The 20,277-nt window shown below is 39.5% G+C and overlaps 1 protein-coding gene across 4 annotated transcripts in view; it reads right to left on the reverse strand.

The window, feature by feature from the left end:
* Window positions 1-448: 448 nt before the first annotated feature.
* The window catches only part of HELZ (helicase with zinc finger), a 79,286-nt gene continuing 59,457 nt past the window's right edge, over window positions 449-20,277 (reverse strand). For all 4 annotated transcript variants that reach the window (XM_088537708.1, XM_088537701.1, XM_088537694.1 and 1 more), the window contains 10 exons: window positions 18,327-18,531; window positions 15,503-15,554; window positions 14,527-14,720; window positions 12,474-12,684; window positions 11,922-11,998; window positions 10,253-10,820; window positions 9,643-9,883; window positions 8,018-8,531; window positions 4,118-4,394; window positions 449-2,643 (listed from right to left, as the gene is read on the reverse strand). In XM_088537708.1, the coding sequence (XP_088393834.1) occupies window positions 2,312-2,643; window positions 4,118-4,394; window positions 8,018-8,531; window positions 9,643-9,883; window positions 10,253-10,820; window positions 11,922-11,998; window positions 12,474-12,684; window positions 14,527-14,720; window positions 15,503-15,554; window positions 18,327-18,531 (2,671 nt within the window). In that variant the 3' untranslated portion in view covers window positions 449-2,311. The remainder of the gene's footprint in view (window positions 2,644-4,117; window positions 4,395-8,017; window positions 8,532-9,642; window positions 9,884-10,252; window positions 10,821-11,921; window positions 11,999-12,473; window positions 12,685-14,526; window positions 14,721-15,502; window positions 15,555-18,326; window positions 18,532-20,277) is intronic.

Raw genomic sequence — 20,277 nt, forward strand, 5'->3', positions numbered from 1 at the left:
GAACAGAATCAAAAGACTGCTCCATATAAATGAGTGATTTTGAAACCCCTGAAATTACAATGCCAACTCGGCGAGGTGAATGCGTTTGAGCCCTGCCTGCCCCGCGGCGCCGCCTCGCGCACCCGGCCCGGCGCCTCGCGGCCCTGGCCAAGACACCTCCTGTTCCTGCAGCCCCAGCAGAACCCCCGGAGCTCCGCGGGGTTCTGCTCGCTCCCGCCGTGCACACTTTGGCCTTTGCTCGTTTTGGGTGCTCTAGATGCGATGCTGAAGTGCTAAGCGGTAACGGGCAGGGGCTTTCTCCTCCCCCAGCATCTCTCGTTTGGTTTAAACATTAGGAAATAAATTAACCAGTTATGCATCTTTTTCTTCACAGCAAAATAAAAGAAGAAAAAAAAAAAAAAAAAAGAGAAAATTGTTTTTCAGATAAGTTTCTGAACCATGAACCAGCAAAGATTTATAATAAAAAATTTATATGCAAACCTCTGCAGTGTACTGAGTTTAAATCAACCTTATTATGCAAAGACCCTTACCTCACAACATGAAGCCAAATGCAGAAAAACTGATTGTAACCAGAGCAAAAATCTGATTGAATACAGCAGCAGCCACTGCACATTAGTAAGGTACCCCATGGACAGCTGTACAGATCGAAAATCACCCCACACAGCTCTAAAATTTTAAATTCTTGCATGTAATAAATGGAGGAACATTGTAAATACACCCGGCCCAGACCCAGTAAAAATTAAATATTTCTCGGATTTAAAGTTATATCTTCAAGTGTAAAAGGAGGACTACTTTTCTGGAGAAACTATACAAAACCCCCCTTCTCTAAATCCCCAGCTGCAGAAGTATGAAGAGTGTGCAAGAGCAGAGTCCTTTAAGGACAACATTTATCTTCCAAGTCTCCACTCACACTTGTTTCTTTAATTTTTACATACCCCATAGATTTCTTTTTTTTTTTCTTTTTTTTTTCTCTTTTTTTTTTAAATAATATCTTTACCATGTAAAGGGCCAGGTTTGTGGAGAACTTGGCAGAACTCATATACTTAACAACCTGAAAGCCATTATCCCGCACAGATTTAGATTAATTTGGATGCAGCTTTGACAAACATTAAATCTCTTCTTTAATGGTGTTCCTCAAACAAAACAGTTAGCAAAATATCTGAATTTCCTTGTATAATGTCACATTTTAATGTAAACATCAAATAATGTACCAAAATTTTACCGGAAAAAAAAAATTAAAGCGGCACAATTCTTTATACCACTGGAGAAGGGGGGAGGAAAAAGCCAGATTACAAACATTTACACATGCATAGTGAAAAAAATAAAACAAACAAACAAAAAAGTATTTTACTAAATTCACGCATTTTTTTAAAATAGTTATTAAATCTACTAAGCACCAACATACCTAAAAATTTATTTTCAGCTTCATGATTCATTTAAAAAACCTATCAAATTAACTTTTCAAACAAGCTTATATTACTAGCTTGTCCAAAAATAAAATGTAGAGTATTTTTTTATTTATTTTTAAAGTATACCAATACTTTTTATCTGAATGTTTCCAAACAATGGCATAGGTGTCTGCAAAGAATGCCTTTACTTTACCCTACAGTGGATGGAAAATACAATACCACATCATACAGAATCTAAAACTATAAAAGTCTGAGAATGCAGCATCCCTTCACAAAAAAGCTGATAAAACTGAATTTAAAAGATGCTGCATCTTTATTAAAAAAAAAAAAAAAAAAAAGAAGAAGAAGAATTAAATGAATTTAAGCAGAAATAACATACATTTTTACATTAACTGGCCATTTCTGGTACAGAAACCCAGCATAGTATGCTAATGTTATTGAATAAATGTAAATGCTACTTACAATCTTTTTAAATACAGTTTAGACAAACTTTTTTCTTTTTTTTCTTTTTTTCCTTTTTTTCACTTTTTTTTTTCCTTTTTTTTTTCTTTTTTTTTTTTTTCTTTTTTTCCTTTAAGTTGCACAGGTAACCTCTCAGCTGCTAGTTTAATGCAACACATTGGTAACATTACAAAAATTAAAAAATAACGTGTGTGGTTTTTTTTTCCTACAGAAGAGCTTCCAAAAAATCCGACCCACATCAAGAAAAAAAAAAAGAAAAAGCAAAATAATGGAATATAATTAAAAAAAATTAGTTGAAAGTCTAGCAGCAAAGCAATTAAGTGAGGATATATTTACTAATATAAACAAAGGGAATATTTGCAACTACAGGTGAAGCCCCAACTACCTTAGATCTACCGACACAAATAAAAATTAAATTCTCTCTAAAAAAAATATTCTGGTTATTTAAAATAGGAGTAAAAGCCATTGCTACCTGATGAGCTACCTAGGCTAAGCTCCTGGAACAGGGACAGGGGGTCGCTATTCTTTTTTGCCTGCTCCGGAGGGGCCTTGGGCTTCGGCGGGGCGCGCAGGGCGCTCGCGTACGACATGGCGGGCTTGGCGGCGCCCGCGGGCGCCGGGCTGCTGCCGTGCGACTCGGCGAGCTGCTTGTTGGGCAGCAGCGGCGGGAACTGGCCGAGATGCTGCAGGACGCTGTAGTTGAAGGAGTTGGAGAGCGGGATGGGCTCGGCCTTCAGGTGCTCCTCGGCGGCTTTCGCTGCCTTCGGCGGCGCTGCGGGAGGAGCAGACACGGTTCAGCTAAGCGAGCGCGACCGGAGGACGAGCAGCACTAAGCGCCCGCACCCGCGCTCAGAGCCTCTGAGCACGCAGCTCTGCGCGGGCAGCACGGAGGGAAGCGGCTTCCCGAGCGGATCCATTGCAACCGAAATCCAGGATCCACCCAGACAGCACCGAGTGCTTCATTCTGCTTGCTTCATACCTTAATGGGCCAAAATTGGAATTTACAGCAGCATGCAGAATCCATTCCCAAAGGGAAACCCAGGCTGCTGCCTGCCACCCAGCTCATTATCACTATTTTAGTCCGAAGGCATTCCTGCTAATTGATACGTTCTTGCTCCTTATTTAACAACTCCTGTAACTACTGGAAAAAAATATGCTTTCAACCATATATATAAAGCCACTTCCAAGTGAATTTCCCAAATCCTAATGAACTATCTTACTTTTTCTTGGAAATTCTACCGTCTTATATAAAGAAACTCCACTCCAGAGTGCATGTATACTTTATATCTACTATAGTCTAGGAGCTGGATATATTGTATAATTATTTCAGTCTTTATAGTGTTGTTTTTAAAGTGAACATACAAGAATGTACTTTCAAATGACTACAAAAGGGTAAAAAAAAAAAAAAAAAAAAAAAGTTTGTTTCTCACTGGAGGGGTTGCACCAGTTCTTTTTTATAAAAATTCAGAAAAGAAAAAGCCCAGAAATAATAAAAGTTTCATACTCAAAAGAAGCCAGCTAATGACAAGCAGGACCAAAGGTGGAAATTCCATGTTGCTAAGGTATCTAATAGAGAAAAAGCTTTAACTACACATAAGGAATAAAAGCTGTTTCTTCCTTAAGCAGAAGGACAGTGGGCTGCAAATCCAGCTCTCATATTGCCATTTCAATCGGGCCGACCCGTGACAGCGCTGAGCACCCCTCCTCGCCCGCCGTAAATCGGAGCCTCCCGAAGGCTCCCGAGACGCGGCAGCCCCTGCGCTGGGATCGCTCACTCCTAGGCAACGATGCCTGGATCCGCTCGGAGCGGCTCCGTGTCACGGATCAAAATCAACAGCAGCCAGAAGCACGGAAGCTACTGGGCTCTAAACCTTAGCGTGGAGGAACGCTTGGGCTTTACAGGCGATCAGCACAGCTAGGCAGCTGTGAGTGCAAAAAGCACAGCACCTACAAAAATGGTGATTTACTGGCATGAACTACTTTTTGACGGGGGGAAGCCTAAGCAGCAGGACTGTCTGGGCTACAGGAACTACTCGTGCTCAGCAGGATTCTTCAGTAGACACCTGCAACATAGCAAAATCCTAGTAATGGGAAAATACAGCAAATGCAACTGCTGTAATCGACCACTGAACTGCCGACACAAGGAATACTTTTGGGAGGCTTGCTGAAGTTAGCTGCAAGATTTGAAGAGAAGGCAGGAGGAGATATTTTGTGGAGAGAGAAAACACTTTCCCATGGGTGCTTACCAAGGAGCTCGCGGGGTGGAGCGGGGCGGCCGGGGCCAGGGCTGGGACCGGGGCCGGAGCCGTTGCATGGAATGTTTGGGAAGGGGGCGGCCGAGGAGGAGGTCACCCACAGCTCAGGGGACGAGTAGTTGAAAGAGGGCTGGGTACTGTGGTCCTGAAGCTCTTTACACTGACCAAGACTGTCTTGAGGAGTGCTTAATTCTTCAGAACAAGCCTGGACTGAACTAGAGGAAATTCTTCTTTGGTACAACGGCCTGCCTGGTCCTCTTGGTTCATACTGCAAGGAAAAAAAAGAAAAAAGACTTTTTAATCCTTTCATTCATGTATTATGCTATTTTTCCACAGCCTTACATGTAAATCTACCTGCTATTACGTCTGACTAAACAAACAAAAAACTTACTGCATATAGAAAAAAATCGAACCCATTTCTAGGCATCCTCTGCACACAAGCACATATTGCAGGCGTATTGCTGAGAGAAGGCACACACAGCTCCAACTGCATTGCCTCAGTGCTCATCTGCCCATCGACCTTCTTATCTCTGCATCCAATACCGTGAGCAGAAAGATACCCAGCATTTACAAACAAGGTAAGGGGAACACAAAAACATACAGGAGCAAGGGGAAACAAAATCAGGACAGAGGGAGAAAAACACCCAGCATCTTTGGCTTTTACTTCCCGAAGGACAAATGAAGGGCTTGTACAGCAGGGCTGGGCGAGTGTGCTCTCCCAGCTGTGTGCTGCCTTCTGCATATGTACACACAGCACCAATGCGCAGTGAAGTGTGTCCTCCCAAGAGGAATAATGAAAAGAACTTCAGCTGAAGCCACAGAAATTACTTGTTTCCATAAATCCTGCAGCTCCTGCAGATCAAAAGGGCAGGAGTTCCTGCTGTCTTCAAGAGCTCCGATTTAAGGAGCCACTAAACTTACTCAAGATTTCAAGGCAAGCCCATGACATTCATTTTACTCGTTTGTTTAAAGGAATCAGTTATCGCTTTCTTCTGCACTGAAGAGTGCAAATGAAGGTAAAGCCATTGAAGTAGATCTATACTTGGTAAAAGGAAAAGTAAACATCCTAATGAAATGTCATTAAGAATTAGCCGCGCATATACAAAAGAACTTGCCCCATAGCTGTTGTTATATCATCCAAAAAAAAAGAAAGCCAAAAAAAAGAGTGCATGAAAGAAATTGTAAGAACTCATTACAGCTGCCAGATTATTATGATATATCAGGGAAACACACTTGAACTCCTGTCACCGCTTTCTCTTGAGGATACACATTAAAAACAAAAACAACAAGCAGAAGTTACAGCCCAAATCAAAGTCTAAAGGTATCCTTTTTATTGAGTTTAATGGGTAATTTCACATTTTTGATAAGCAATTAGGAAGTTATCAAAGTTCTGGACACTTGCAAGTACCGACCAGACAGAGTAAGTTTGGTATTCCCTTTGATCTGCAGTTGAAATCTGGTTTGACTATCTGCATGCAAACACTCAGAAATACTGATCTAGGAAATAGTTTAATATGGAAAAGACGACAACAATGTTTCAAAATAAATACGATATACTGTCAATCTTCTGTCCTTAGCTTGTCCTTTTCTATTATAAATTACATCAAAGGAAATTATTAGCAGTTTTAAAGTTTTTCCACTTTTATACTAAAAGATACCTGCTCAAACTCTTTGTGGTTTTAAAGACCATTCTTGGTCCTCGCCGCAAAATTATTTCAGAACATGCTTAACTTGAAGCAAGAAATCCTACAGGTTTAGACAAAATTAACCACAACTTAAAATAAGGTGATTTGGACAATGCTCTTCTTACCAGTGGTGATTAACAGTGAAATTGAAGGTGCATTAGAAGGTGCCGCATTAGCGCCCATTTATAGGGATATTGCAATATTTGATAACAGGACACTTCTGTGAGCGACATTCATATAGAGGCTTTATGCAGTTACACAAAGCTCTGGCAGATGGTATAAATAACCATTCACAATCCTTTCAAAGACATTATACCTTGCATGTAACAAATTTTATTTCGTAAAATCTGCAGCATCCCTATTTTTAATGCATTTAAATGGGTTTAAACATGACAGAGAGGCTTCTGAAAGCCTGTAATCACTGGGCACGCGTCAAGAACCCCATCTTCAAAATATACCAGTTAACCAGCGTTCAAAATCTCACGCTGCTTAAACTTATGTAGCTTGTGAATTAACCACTCTGTTGTCTGACAAGGTTATTTATTCTTTTACTTACCTATAAGTATCCTAAACTAAAAAAAAAAAAACATTACTTCAGAATACATTTCAAAAACAATGGTTTTGTACTGTCACATAGAAATTAATTATAAAATTCTGGATTTGAAATGATTTCTAAAATGCTAACAGCTATTACATCTTCACTGAAACCTGCCTCATAGGAGGAATCTCTGTTAAAACACAACTAAGACTGTGCTTTGACTTCTTCACGTATTCAGTTCTATCCACTAGTTGAACTGGATCGCTTGGAAACTTTCTAAGTCACTTTTACAGCATTTGGCATTTCTGTCACATATTTGGAAAAGAAAGAGAAATAAGAACTAAAATGAATTTGCACTAATTACATAAAGACTCACTCTATTTGTCTTCAGATAGCAGGAGCTGTCAGAAACTCTGTCGGAATATTTATTAGTTTATTACTGCTGAAGAGCCATTGTTCTTATGTCCCGCTGTACTGATGCATTAACTGTTGTCACAAAATATTAGATTTTATGCAAGGTGGTGTGGTTTAATGGACTGAGACAGAGAATTCCTAAATGTCTAAAACCAGATCTTACTAGAGCTCTAGCTAGGACTTTGAGGACTCTGTTAACCTCTCTGAATCTGTAAAAGACAGAAATTTGTAAAATACAGTGGAATTCAATTTCAGATGTTTCACTCAGACACATAAAAAGTAAGATCTTTTCTACTTCCAAAAATCAAAAGACAATGAAATATGTATTATATGGGAAACTGATGAGCAAAGATGCCACAGCTAGTGCAGAAACCTAGAAAAATTTATCACAAGACAAACACCACTTAACTTTACGTAGAAATACTGGATCACATGCAGTGGTTTAAAATTACCCGAGTATTAATTCCAGCATTCTTGCAGCACAACCTGGCTGTTGTCTGCATATAACTAAATGTCCGCATCTCCCACCCCTTAGCATTCTGCTTTCGAGGAGGGAATACTAATTCCTGTTCAGAGCCCGACGTGAGCCAGCTGTACTCGCTCGCACGGTCCCAGCCCGTACCCGGATCTCTGGCTCGCAGCGACCGCCAGCGACGGAGCCGGCCCTGGTGCCACAGGGTTTGGGCTGGACCCCTCTTCCTGCTGCACAGATGGGTATCTCTGCACTGCTGGCCAAACTCTGAGTTCCCCCAAAAGAGGGCTTTACAGTGAGTCAGGTCAGGCTAGGTGGGATTTACTATATTGGATTTTTTACCACGAAAAAGCAACTAATTTAAGACAGAAGCAAAGTAGTATGACAAGTAACACAGCCATCCGCGCCCTGTTTTAATACTGAGCCAACTGGACAGCTGGTTCAAACTGACTTTCCAGCAAGGCATTTAAAATGTTTTCACCTGGAACATTGCACTCGAGGTAAACAATGACCAGATATCTGACCAACAACTACAAAAACTTCTGAGTAACCTTCTGAAAGCTGAGACCTACCACTTAGTGCAGAAAATGTGGCACCTGCAGGGATGAGAGCTGCAGCTGTACACAGAATGAACTGAGAAGACATACAGAAAAATTTTACCTCAAAGGAATTTCCAACAGGAGTTTTTAATACGTGAGGTATTTTGCACTCTTGATCATTTCAAAACATAACTTCATAACAAAATGACACCACACATGCATAAGTAGACAAAAACCCCCTACCTCTTCTAAGCTGTGGAGCGAAGAAGCAGATACTGCTCGAGATGTGAGTGGATGAAATGGCTCCTGACCAACTGCATGCTGATGATTCTGTATTTGTATAAAAGGGTTTTGTTGTGATCTATGGGGCAATGGAGGTATACCATAATGAAAGCCCTGCCCCATTAGGTGATTCTGCTGTAGGTTAGCATAAGTCCATGATCCATCAGGTTGCAGGTATTTCAAGGGAGATGGGGTTATATGTTCAGATGGCATTGAGAAAGGGGGATTGTATATTTGGGGTAAATGCTGCTGAAATGCTGGGTTATTGGGTATTTCAATGTCTCTGTTGTTTTCTGGGAAGTTAGGAAAGTGACCGCTGTGATTAGAGTTGCAGGAAGGAGAAGGGAGTGCTGGTGGGCTTCTGGGCTGAACTTGTCTATATTGCAACAGTCTTGACTGAGGGGGTGGCATTTCAGCTAAGTCCCGACTTTCACTTTGATCACGGTGTGACAGTTCTCTGAGCAAATCCTGGAATCTGTATTGACAGAAAAAAAAAAAAAAATGTTATCACGGAAAAAAAAAAAAAAAGTCGTTTTGCTAAAAATCCACTCTTTTTGAGGCTGAGAAAACTTAAAGCACAAAACACTGAATTTCAATTTAAATATCATCTTTGAGCTTACTGACCCCAACTTCAAAGGATATGACTGTGAGCAGTCAAAAATTAGGCACAAGAGGATTAATTGGATGAAATACCTACCTGAATCATCTCAAAGTTTTAAGAACTCGAGATTTGCTTTTCAGTCATAAGAATCAAGTTTTTGTTATCTCTTAAGAGACAACTAAGAATTTCTGACTTTATTACACAAGTGAAAAACTTAAAAGCAGTTAAAGAAAACTTTAACTCCTTAGAAGGCAAAAGAACAGAACAATCCAGGATTTCCCTCGTTTGTAGAATATATGTCCCAACTTCAGAAGGTTGAGAATGTTCAATTCAGAACATTATGGAATCAGATAAGAAAGCATTTGGAGGCTTTACCACAACAGCTCAGATGTAAAATAAGCATAGTGGAAGCTGACAGTAATCAGAGAAAATTTTAAAATCTAGTCTTTAAAACGTATGTGATTGTCAGCTTTATTCACAAGATCCATTTACCTCTTTATGTTCAACAGCTTCATTTCTGTCTTCTAACTCTCCATCTCAAAACTAAGCACATTTTTTTAAACCAGCAAAAGCTTTTTGAAAGTGAAGAAAAATTTAGGCTTCACTGGGAAAGAGTGCTGGGAGGGAGGCATTTGTTGTGCTTTGCTTTTGTAAGCATAGAATTCTAATACTGCTACTTTTATTGCTAATTCAATTTGAAGAATTCTCAACACGCTTTAAACTACACTCAGATGCTTTTTTATAAACACTACAAGGTTCTCTCTATCCATTTCCTATTCCATAAATAAAGCACTGAGAAACTCCATAAATCTGTTATTTCCCAGTACACCTTTACTATCCATCATGCTAACAGAATAGCACATAACACACCTACCTACCGTTTTAACCCTCACAACAACTGCAGGACTTTGTAGTACCTTTAAGTTATAGATAACGTGCCTCTGTTCAATTTTATAGAAACACTGAGGGTTTGGTAAAGGAATACCTTGTATATGTTGCCTCTGTTTCATCTTCTGGGTTAGTGGCAAGTTTCCAGTTTGCCTTCACTTGCTGCTGCTGATGCAATCCCATGGGCTGCTGGGGAAGATGCGGTAGGTGGGGATGGTGATGGTGTGGATATGGAATGCTGCCTTGGCTGAGATAGGCGTTGTGTTCATTCCACTGCTGTAACCTGGCTTGTTGCTGCTGCCTTATTGTTTCCAAAGCTACATTTCCATGCATACGATCTGCAAAAAAAGAGTTTTAAAAATTACCTAATGTTTATTAAAGCTGTTGATGTCAAAAACAACCAAAAAACTAAAAACTTTTTTACAGTATATTTCAGGGCCTATTATATATGAACTGCATTTCAGTGCATAACCTGGTTGTTTAAATGATACAGAAAATCCTATAAACATGAATCTTTTAATAAAGTGTTGAATATTCAAACATGCCTTAAGCAGAAAATTATGCTCAATGACATTACTTATGGAAACTAACCCAAGAATGACCCAATTCACAGCAATATGCCTGGAAAGGTAAATACCTCCTTCAGTTTCACTTCAGGGTAATTAGAACTGCAGAGTCTGAATTTCACTAAAAGAAGGGTCACCTACCTAGAGTGTCTCCTATGGGCATTCCTGCTGGATTCTCTTCAATGAAGTTGTTCAAGTGGGCTGGCAGAACCGGGTTGTGCGGTGCAATAGGCCTCAAAGGATTAGTGACTTCTTGTAACATAGGTGGGGGGTGTTGCTCTGAAATCACTGCATCTACAGCAGGAGAATGTGGTCGGTGGGGAACTGGGTTATTAAAAAAAGACTGGCTGGGCCCTGCCTGGTAAGCAGGGGAAAGCTGCGAAGGCTGTGGAGGCTGCTGATTCAAATGATTATGCTGCTGAACTACCTGGCTTTGCTGGGGTGGCAACTGGGTTTGCTGTTCAGGTAAATGATTTTGTTGCTGACTTAAAAGGTTTTGCTGCTGTTGCAGAGGATATGGCTGCCTTGGTATCTGTGACAGATGCTGGAAGTGGCGATTGGGAACTGCATATTGGGAGTGGGGAGGGGTGAGATGGAGATTCAGCTGCCTGGGGTTAAGATTATCTTTGCGATGAAATTTAGCATTAGGATAACCAGCACTGGAACGTGACTCCGGGCTTCTGTTCTGAGAATTTGCTTCTAAGTCAACCTAGAAAGAAAGGAGGGAAAAAACTTGAAAATCTACCAAAAAAAAAAAAAAAAAGAAAAGGCAAAAACCATGACAGTAATGAATAAATTCATTTAACAATGAATAAAGTTTATAAGACTTGTGTGGGGTGAGGAGGGCAATGTTAAATATCTTAGAACCACTCCTTTATTTAAAAACAAACATATTCTGCAGGAGTCTGAATCAACTTTAATTCCTTCATGTTCACTCTTGACTTTGATATTTTCCTCTCTTGTAACTAATTCTATTACCACTATTCTATTCACTGAAAACTAAGAAAAAATACCGAATATTTTCTCTTCAGGCTTCTATATGTGAACTGAACACTGCCACCACCAAGTTTCATTCTGCAACCACTGCTATTGCAGAGATCATCTTATGATCTTCTCTAATTTAGCTAATTACATGCAACTGTTAAGCCTCAAGGCTATTGTTTTCATTTCTAGGACACTGACACCAGGTATTTAAAAGAAAAAGTAATCCTCTACTTGTCCATTTTAGATTATCACTCCTTTTACTCATTTGCATCTCCATCCATAAGTTTAATACTCTACAGTCTACAGTCATTATAAGCCTCTTCTCTTGTTCCTCTTCCTTCCTGGCAGATTGTTTATCTCTAGTCATGCAGCATTTTAATTGAAATTTCCACTAATTCCTAACATTCAAAAGACACTACGGTTCTGTTTTATGTCAGGTATAGGCTTACTATGTACAAACTAATACAATTTTAAAACAGTTTAAGAACAAAAGGCTTTTTGCAAACACTTATTTGTCAGTGAAAACCCCAGCAATTGGTGTTTACCTCAATAAAGGGTTTAAAAAGTCAATTCTAGACTATTAACTTTAACTTCAACCCTGGGCAAGAAGAGAAGGGACCTAAGGTCACTCAATACATATTAGAGAGCAGTACTGATGTTTTGTCATGGAATAGAAATGTAACTATGACAGGAAGTCTTTGATAAAAAGGAATAAAACATAGGTATGTGAGGACTCAGAGAGATGGAGAGCATCTCTTCTCAAAAAGAAGAGAAGAATACCTAGAACAGAGGGAATATTAAAGAAAAACCAACAAAGCAAACCAACCTGTTTGGATTCCACAGGTTTCTTTTCGGGTGTCCGAATTTTACTGATTTCAGGTCCAGAACTGTTTTCACTTTTACCTAAAAATATTTAGCAAATTAACTAACTAGTTTCAATGGAAAAAAAATATTTTTTCTTTGTTTCATCAGACACTGGAAAGAATAGTTATCAAAACAGCAGTTACAGAATAATAGAGCAAGTTAATATAATTTACCCAAATAAAGCTTTTCCCTTAATCTCCGTGCTTTGTGCATTAATCATCACTATGTAGTTCTTAACTTCACTGCAACAATAGCAATCACTGGAGCGCAGAGCAGAAGCAGCCCAAACCCAAGCCCCCTACACCGCCTCCCAGTACGTCCCTCCTCTGAACATCACACTATCTTAGATATTCTATTATGGCTAAACATCATTTATTTCCTCAACCTCTTAAACTTTCACAGATCCCTCTGTTTAAATGGAAAAAGCACAAAACAACCCTTTGCATAATTTCCCACTGCAATTTTAAACTTATTCAAAGTGAAAGGACTTTGCCCTGGAATTTCAAGGACTCACCATTTCGACTTTGTTCATGTTGCTCCTTGTCCTGATGCTGAAGCTGCTGCTGTTGTCCTATGCTAACTGGTGAGTGATGTCCCAGGCCATAGGGTATAGGGGACCCCCGCCCATGTGCCTGTAACAGGTTCATGTTATATGCCATAGCTGCTTGATGAGTAATGATTCGAGGGTCAACTGCAAACCTACCCTGATACCCCGTCCATGGTACCTACATAATAAAAATAAAATAAAAAAGATGCTGTCTGTCAAGGTGCATTAAAGGAAGTAAAGTGATAAGCACATTGATATGAGATTGCTACCCAGAAGTCATCCATACATCAGATGGCCTGACACTGACACACGGCTGCAGGCAGTGCTGGAAAGGGACAGCACTAAGGACAGGCCTGGCAGCAAGGGACAACACAGGGGAAGATTCTGGAGGACTCCCCAGGGCAGAAATGCCAGGAGGACACCCACCACGCTTGTTTCAGCGTTTTCAAGAAAAAAAGAGAAAAGATTGATGAACAAATTCTATTCAACAGATTTTATATTCAATTCTCTTCTAAACAAATAGAAGTGGGTGAAATTAAATAAAATAGATCAAAAAGAAATAATTTTATATTACATGAACATAATCATATTTTAATTCCTACTCGTTTTAAGCAAACATCTTCCAAGCAATTCTTTTTTAAAATTAGTATTTGTCCTTGAAATGCGCACTTTGAACTTTAGCTCTAGGCCACTATTCCATCAGTACAATCTCACATCATCTCCAATAAGTTTCTTTCTAAAGGAAGACATCTCATTAGTACCTCATTCTTACCACTTTATCATTTAAAAATCCATCCTCAGGGAAGGTGAGCTTAAAATACTTATTTTTCATACATTTATTTTGACTGGAAACATATAAAAATACATTATCTCTTAAAAATAAAAAAGAAATCTCTATATTATCTTGGTTTGATATTAATATAATGCAAGCAAGCATGAAGATACAGCTGCTGGCCTTCTCACTGCATGTAAATTTATCCATCAAATTCAGATTTCCAGTAAGCTAGGAAAAAGGAGAATTACTTGACCTAGCAAAGAAAGCCAATCTATTGCTGCCAGCTGATCGAGGACATCAGCTGAAACAGGAGTTCTTAGCAGCAGGTCCCTGCACAGCAACCCTAAACTAACCTGCCAGAGAAGATGACTGCAACTATTAAGACGACAAATGAACTAAGCAGAACTCTAAGCAGATGCTTAGGATTCTGGAGGGCATATCCATATACAACCATGCATGGGTTGAATATCTTCCCTAAAGTTTTCAAGAATCCTGTAGAATCATGTTACTCCAACCCATGGTTACTTCTATAGCCTCTGTCTTTCCTCCTTGCTTTCTTCTTGGAATATGTGACTCCATATCAGAAGTAAATCCAAGACTGTGTCTTTAACTTGCGTTAAGTTTTGATGGGACAGCTTTATTTGCAGTACAAAATTCCACATATAACTGTAGCCTAAAAGGCCTGATTAAGGTCTCTTAAGGTCTTCATTGTGTTCTTAAGTGCCACAGAGCAAGTAATCAGACAGGAATTTGCTTCACAGTGATGTTCTGGAAGGGGAAACCATCCCATTATTCTTCACATCACTTCAAACATGTTACATTCAGCTACCTATGATCAAAGCTGCTCATTTAGACTGTATGAAGTCAATAAAGAGAAATAAGCTTTGTCAGAATTGCCTATGCCTCCCCAGTGACTAAGATGTCGACTAGGCAATTAATTCTCAAGTCTCAAGTCAGATGGGACAGACCTCACTGGTGTGCCTACACCTACAGCTGAAAAACACCACCAAACTGCATTAACATGAAATTGCTTTTAGAGTGTCTACTATTGTTTCTGGGAGCTCCATTTTAAGTCTTCATTTACTGGTCGCCTTCTGTACAGTCACTCCTAGAGGTAGCTAAGCCCAGGTATTTGAACTGAAGATCTGGAAAACTTTGTAAAATATTCACTAACTGATCTCAGCATTCATTTTTATACGTACAATAAATGGACAAAGAAAAAAAAAAAAAACACAGAATTCTTACAGGCAAAGGCACAGACATGACCATGTTTCCTCCATAGACAGCAGGTACATAGAGAATACTTGTCCCAGTGTGTGGATCTATCCTTTGAACAGGACTTGGAGATTTCCCCAGGTTGGGGTGAGGTCCCAGAGGAGGAGGGGGAGGAGTATATGCTCGGATAGGATTTCCAATTAGGACAGAAGGGTTGGGCTGAACTGAAAAATAAAGAAGATATAAATAGAAAAAGAATATGAAGACCATCTATTTCTTTTGTTTCCCTTTTTAATTCTAATAGCAACTCTCTTTACAAAGCATGAGGGCAAATCTCATTACAGGATAGGTCTGATAGAAAATGGCCTAATCACAGAACAAATCCTGTATGTCATTTCAGAAATTTGAAAAGGGAGAAAATAGGAGTTGAGATACAGAGAAACAGGTAGCTGGTAACTGTATTAATGAAAGAGCATCTCAAACCAATAAAACAAGCCAACAGTCACACAGAACTATCCTCCTTTCTTTACGAGGGAAGATGAGCTTTAAATGAAGGCCTTTTAAATTAACAACAACAAAAGCACTAAGCTGTTAGATGTTACCTTGCAAAAGTACTGCCAACAATATGTGATATGTGAAAGCACAATATAGGTCCAAAACATATAACAGCACAGGCACTATAACATTTCAACTTTTATAGTGTAAATATACTGGGCTAGTATTTTATATAATGAATTTCAAACAAAATCATTTTTAACAAGCCAGTGCCTGGACTGTGATAAGGCTCTAAAATCACTGTGCCCAACACCTGCAAAAGGAAAGAGAGCCTGGGAAATACCTACTGTCTATTTACCAGCTTGTATTCTGTTTCCCAAATGCACACAAGAAGTAAATGGCTGTCAGAAAACAGACCAGATACTCAGTCCATGTCGAATTACTATGTACTTTACTAAAGTCAAATCCATGCAAGTTCGGAGAACTTCCTCCAGCAACAGCAGGCACTTACCAATTCCATCGGGCGGGAAATGGTCATTCTGGTTATGATGGTGGACTTTGCCCTTCAAAGGGAAAAATAATAACAGTGAGGTTTTGCAGACTTAAGTTAAAGCAAGATATTTTTACTTCAACCGAGCAAAGTAATTGAATTAAATACAAAGTAGGATTTGAAAGCAGTTAAGCTAAACATTTTATCCTTATGCATTTAACTGTCCGATTCCAATTCACAAAGCTGGCTATTAAGTGCTACTAACTCAATTAAGCCAACATTCCTTCCCTGCAGGGCTCTCTGTTCACCTTCACTCACTAAGGCCTGTTCAAAGACACAAGAACAGTTCCAGTGAGCTGCTTTGGGTTGTCCTTCTCATTTGTTTATCACCTGCTGTCTCAGATTTTTAGAGCAGCACCCAGTACCAACCTTGGAAGGAGGATCCAGTCATTCCTCCAGGTTCCAGCTAAATCTTGGATGCAAAGCAGCAGGCACCAGTTTTACTTTACTCCTCCAGCCTCCTTTGCAATTGCCTCCCTATCTCATCTGTATCTGCCTCTGCATTTTTAGGCCTTGGCGACTGCTACCCAAAATGTGTAGTAGAGACAAGGACGAGAGTCCTCTGGGGAACCTGCTTTTCCTGGGTGAACTGTACATGAGAAAGGAGGTCAGTGGCACTGAGTTATTCCTCCTATGCTCTCATGAGTTTACGGCAGCAACTAAACAGTTAATATTCATAAAATGTGAGCACATATTCAAATATCATATGCTCTTAGAGTCATTTGCAGAATGGGAATGCTTGCTTAATCTAGACCTAAATACATTCACAATTTTAAAATAAATTTTAAAAGCCTTTGATGCTGCAAAACTTTCCTCTCCCAGGAGAAAATCCAAGGCAGTTTTCCAGTGGCTTGAGCAAATTAGTTAAGGTACATAGACAGGTGGTGTGACAATGCTGACTCATACATAAACTCATATATAAACTAGATTAAATAGATCGTCTCTGAATTCCGCCCCCCCTCCTTTTTAAAGTGAATTATTGGAAAATAAAGTAAGAATTACTTTTCATTACATTCCTTAAATAAAAGCATCCTCTTTATTCACTCAAACTAAATCGAAACTGAGAGCTAAGTGACAAGCTGAAGTGTTGAGGGCACTGACTTATCTCAATCGAGGGTCTGAATCCTGGCCAAAGCCAGAGCACAGGCAGCCAGCAGCAGGTAGAAGAGCTGTACAGATTGAGAGCCCCATTTGCTGTGTGCTGACTACCCTGTGGTAGCAGCATCACCATGCACAACATCCACATCAGTATGGGCTGCGCTCACCAAACTCCCTCGGCCTGTGCACTTGCACTGTCCCTCTGCCACCCATCGCAGCCGTCCAGGGCAGGCCAATATCCCACTGCTGTCTGGTGCTCAGAGAGTGACAGTGACAGGACTGAAACGTGTGTTCTTTTAAAAAAATCTAAACAAATAATAATAAAGGTTCTTTATAACTCTAAATGAGTTCACGAACAATTCTGCTGCATAAGGTGCTGTTCTTGCAATATCTTATTTCAGTATATATCAAACTAAGCCCTGAGCTGCGCGGATGTCCATAAACTCTCCACACAACATCCTATTTGGAGGCTGTTCCTCTCATTTTTCCAGTGTAGAACACATCAGCAACAGATTTTAAGCCTTTTGCACCTTAATGCTAAAAATCGTATGTAGAGAGCCTAAAATGAGCAAAACTTTTAAAAGTTAGAAAATCTTTTAAAATGCTTTTAAAAGTTCAGCAAAGTGTATTGCTGCTTATCATAACCATTTTCTGTGTGTTTTGAGCATTGCCTGCTCACTTTAATTCTGCCATTCCACACACTAGCTGTCAATTACATTCAGAGAGAAGAGATTTCAGCATAATTATGATACAGGTGGTTACAACACTTCAGATTTGAAGTGGCAGTTTGAAAGTATGTCTTCTCATTGCTACAGCACATGTGCTTAGTTTACTATCAAACTGGGTGAAAAATGTACAGAACTATTTGCAAGTGCTCTGTGCCTTTTTTTAAAAAAAATAAAGAATACCTTCATTTTCAAATATTTTCATTTTGCTATAGGGAACACTAATATATTCTGGTTTTATTATTAAAATGCATTAATTGGTGAAGCACTCATGAACAATGAGCGAGCAGAAATGACTATTTAAGACAACAATAAGTTTTTAATTTGAGGGTTTCTCTAAGCCTAGTGTTTTGACACATCGCTAGCTGCTTGAGAAAGATGGTGTTCATTTCAAAGAGACGAAGAAACACAAAAATCTCTTTGAGGAAGGACTGCCAAAGGGAAAGCTTCCCTTTCTGTGCTGTCAAAAACTCTGTGGTGAAAATTTCTTTTAAATGATATAACCTGTTAAAATGCCAAGTTACGGAAAATACCAAGTAACTTCTGGCTCTTATTTGGTTTACTCCCTGGGACTGTTGTGTCCACACGTTGCTTGAGTCTGAGTGCAGGCTGCTTGGCATTGAGTTTTGCACTGGCTTTTTTTAACCATGAGGCCAAGATCCATGACAGGAGTTATTCAGTGCCATTAAACAGTCTGTGAACAAGCCAAAGTGACCCCAGGCTTATATTTTAGTAGGACCTCCAGCCTGACCAATCCCAAAGTATTGCTAAACATTGTGAGATAACGAAGAGCAGAACCTTCATTTGAAATTGCTGAGGATCCTTTCTGAATTTGCACTGATACCTAATTGCACAGATGCCATTTTAAAACAACAGCTTGTCCAATAAACCGTTTATATCATTCCTCAGCAGCCACTTCTATATTCAATTCCTGACATAATTCATTAGCAGTGAACCTTTACCTTTGGTGGCGACTGCTGCTGTTTGGTGGTATTTGCTGAGTGCTGATGGCGAAGAGCCCGGGGGATAAACTCAGGAGCCAGCGGGTTCAACACATACGTTTTCTTTAACTCCAAAGCTTCCAACTGAGCTTTTATCTGTTCAAATGTGATACCGTGAAGACTTTCATTCTCATGACATAGGGCAATAAACCTTTCCCAAAATTTCCTATGGAAACAATTTTTAGAAACAATAAAAAGGAGTAAGACTTAATGGCTGTCGTTAAAATTAAAGAGGATTTTATATAACTGAATAGAGTTTATTTCTTCTATATGCTCACATTACACACCAGGCCATCAATCCAGCAAGTTAATCTATGCATCTGAATCCCACAGCCTAATGCAAAGCTCCCCAGGCATTTAAGAGACATATGGGTCTTTCTGTCCATATCACATCACAGCACTGGGTCTGTATAACATCTACTATTAATGGCATGGATGACTCCAACGTAGATTTTTTCCTTGAAGAGCAAACACAGCAAACTGCTGAAAATTTTGGAAAACGTGATTTATAGAATTTATTAAAACTCAAAAAGTTGTGAGGTTTACATAAACTCCCAGTCCCAGAAGATGAAACTAGGCAGGTCACTCAGCTTGGGCGTCACAAATATCAAAGTTGAGATACACTCGCAGACCTACTCTTTTGAGACACAGAGAGCAGTACTTTGCAAAATGTTGATAAGACTGGGATGAAGTGAGTCCCAAAAGTATCCTGCTTAATTGAGGCAGGAAATCTGAGCTGGTGAAGGTAGCCACGTACCGTTCCCATCATCAGCCCATTTGTTTCCCATAATAAAGGGCAGGAAGAGACCAGCGACTAACGCTGCAAAGGTGTTTTGAGAGATATTTAAACATTAACTTCACTCCTTAGTACCTCAATACAAATGAAAATTAAATTACTGAAAACTTCCATACTTACAGCAAGCAAATAAGAATCCATTACTATTTTGTACACTACAACATGTCAAATAAAGCTTAAAGATGATATAGCATATTTCCACTATGCATAAATAATTTGTACAGAAGCCAAGACACTAATGGTGTTTGTTTCAGGTACCGCCACAGAGCTTTACAGAAAACAGTGAAGTTCATTTTGCAGGTATCACACCAGTCTGCACACATAAAACACTGTACTTTAAAAATTAAACATTTTGTCCTTATGAGCAAGATAAAATTCTAGCTGACTCTTCAGTAATAAAGCAAGACCCGTAAGGAAAGTCTGCTACTGCTATGTTTTCTCCCCAAAACTTGTAAAATTAGTATATAGCCATCTCTCACTTCAATAGGAATGTCACATTTTGCTGTGTGGCTGTCATTTTTGGAACTTTCTTCCAAGAACACTGTAATGTTAATGATCCATTTAACAATCTGAAGTAGCTACCCCTCAAAGTCCATTTTCTGTTGATTCTACATAAGCAAACACAATAAGCTCTCTTAAAATTGAGTATGCAAGATGGCCCCTTTTCTGCATTTTGCTGCAGGGCAAATATCTCTTGCAAGGTTTTAAGCGAGGATTTAAAACCAAAAGGAAGGTTTTCCTTGGGATGTTTTAGTGATGAAACTCCCTCCCGATTAACCAATTCAGTCACCAAACCTACTGCCAACTACCATAAATCCACTGAGACTTGCAGCCTTTTGCTGAAAGCGCCCTATGCACAGAGTGCTTGTGCTGGGGTGCAAGAACAGAGAATAAAATGCTGCTGTGTCGTGCAGGGTGCTCTCCAGTTTAAAGGGAGTGTCTGCCAAAACAGCCCTGTCGACTCTGATTGTAACACGCACAAACGTAATGATTACCCAGGGCACACTTCACAGAGCTCTCTACAACCATCGTTACAGATTCCTGACTCATTTTGACAGGTATTAGAATATTTATAAAATTCAAGTACTCTAAACTTTTTTTGAGGTCTGCTTTTCC

This window comes from Tinamus guttatus, unplaced genomic scaffold (assembly GCF_059628265.1).
Source record: "Tinamus guttatus ecotype Peru unplaced genomic scaffold, ASM5962826v1 Tinamus_guttatus_pri_ptg000045l, whole genome shotgun sequence".
NCBI lineage: Eukaryota > Metazoa > Chordata > Aves > Tinamiformes > Tinamidae > Tinamus > Tinamus guttatus.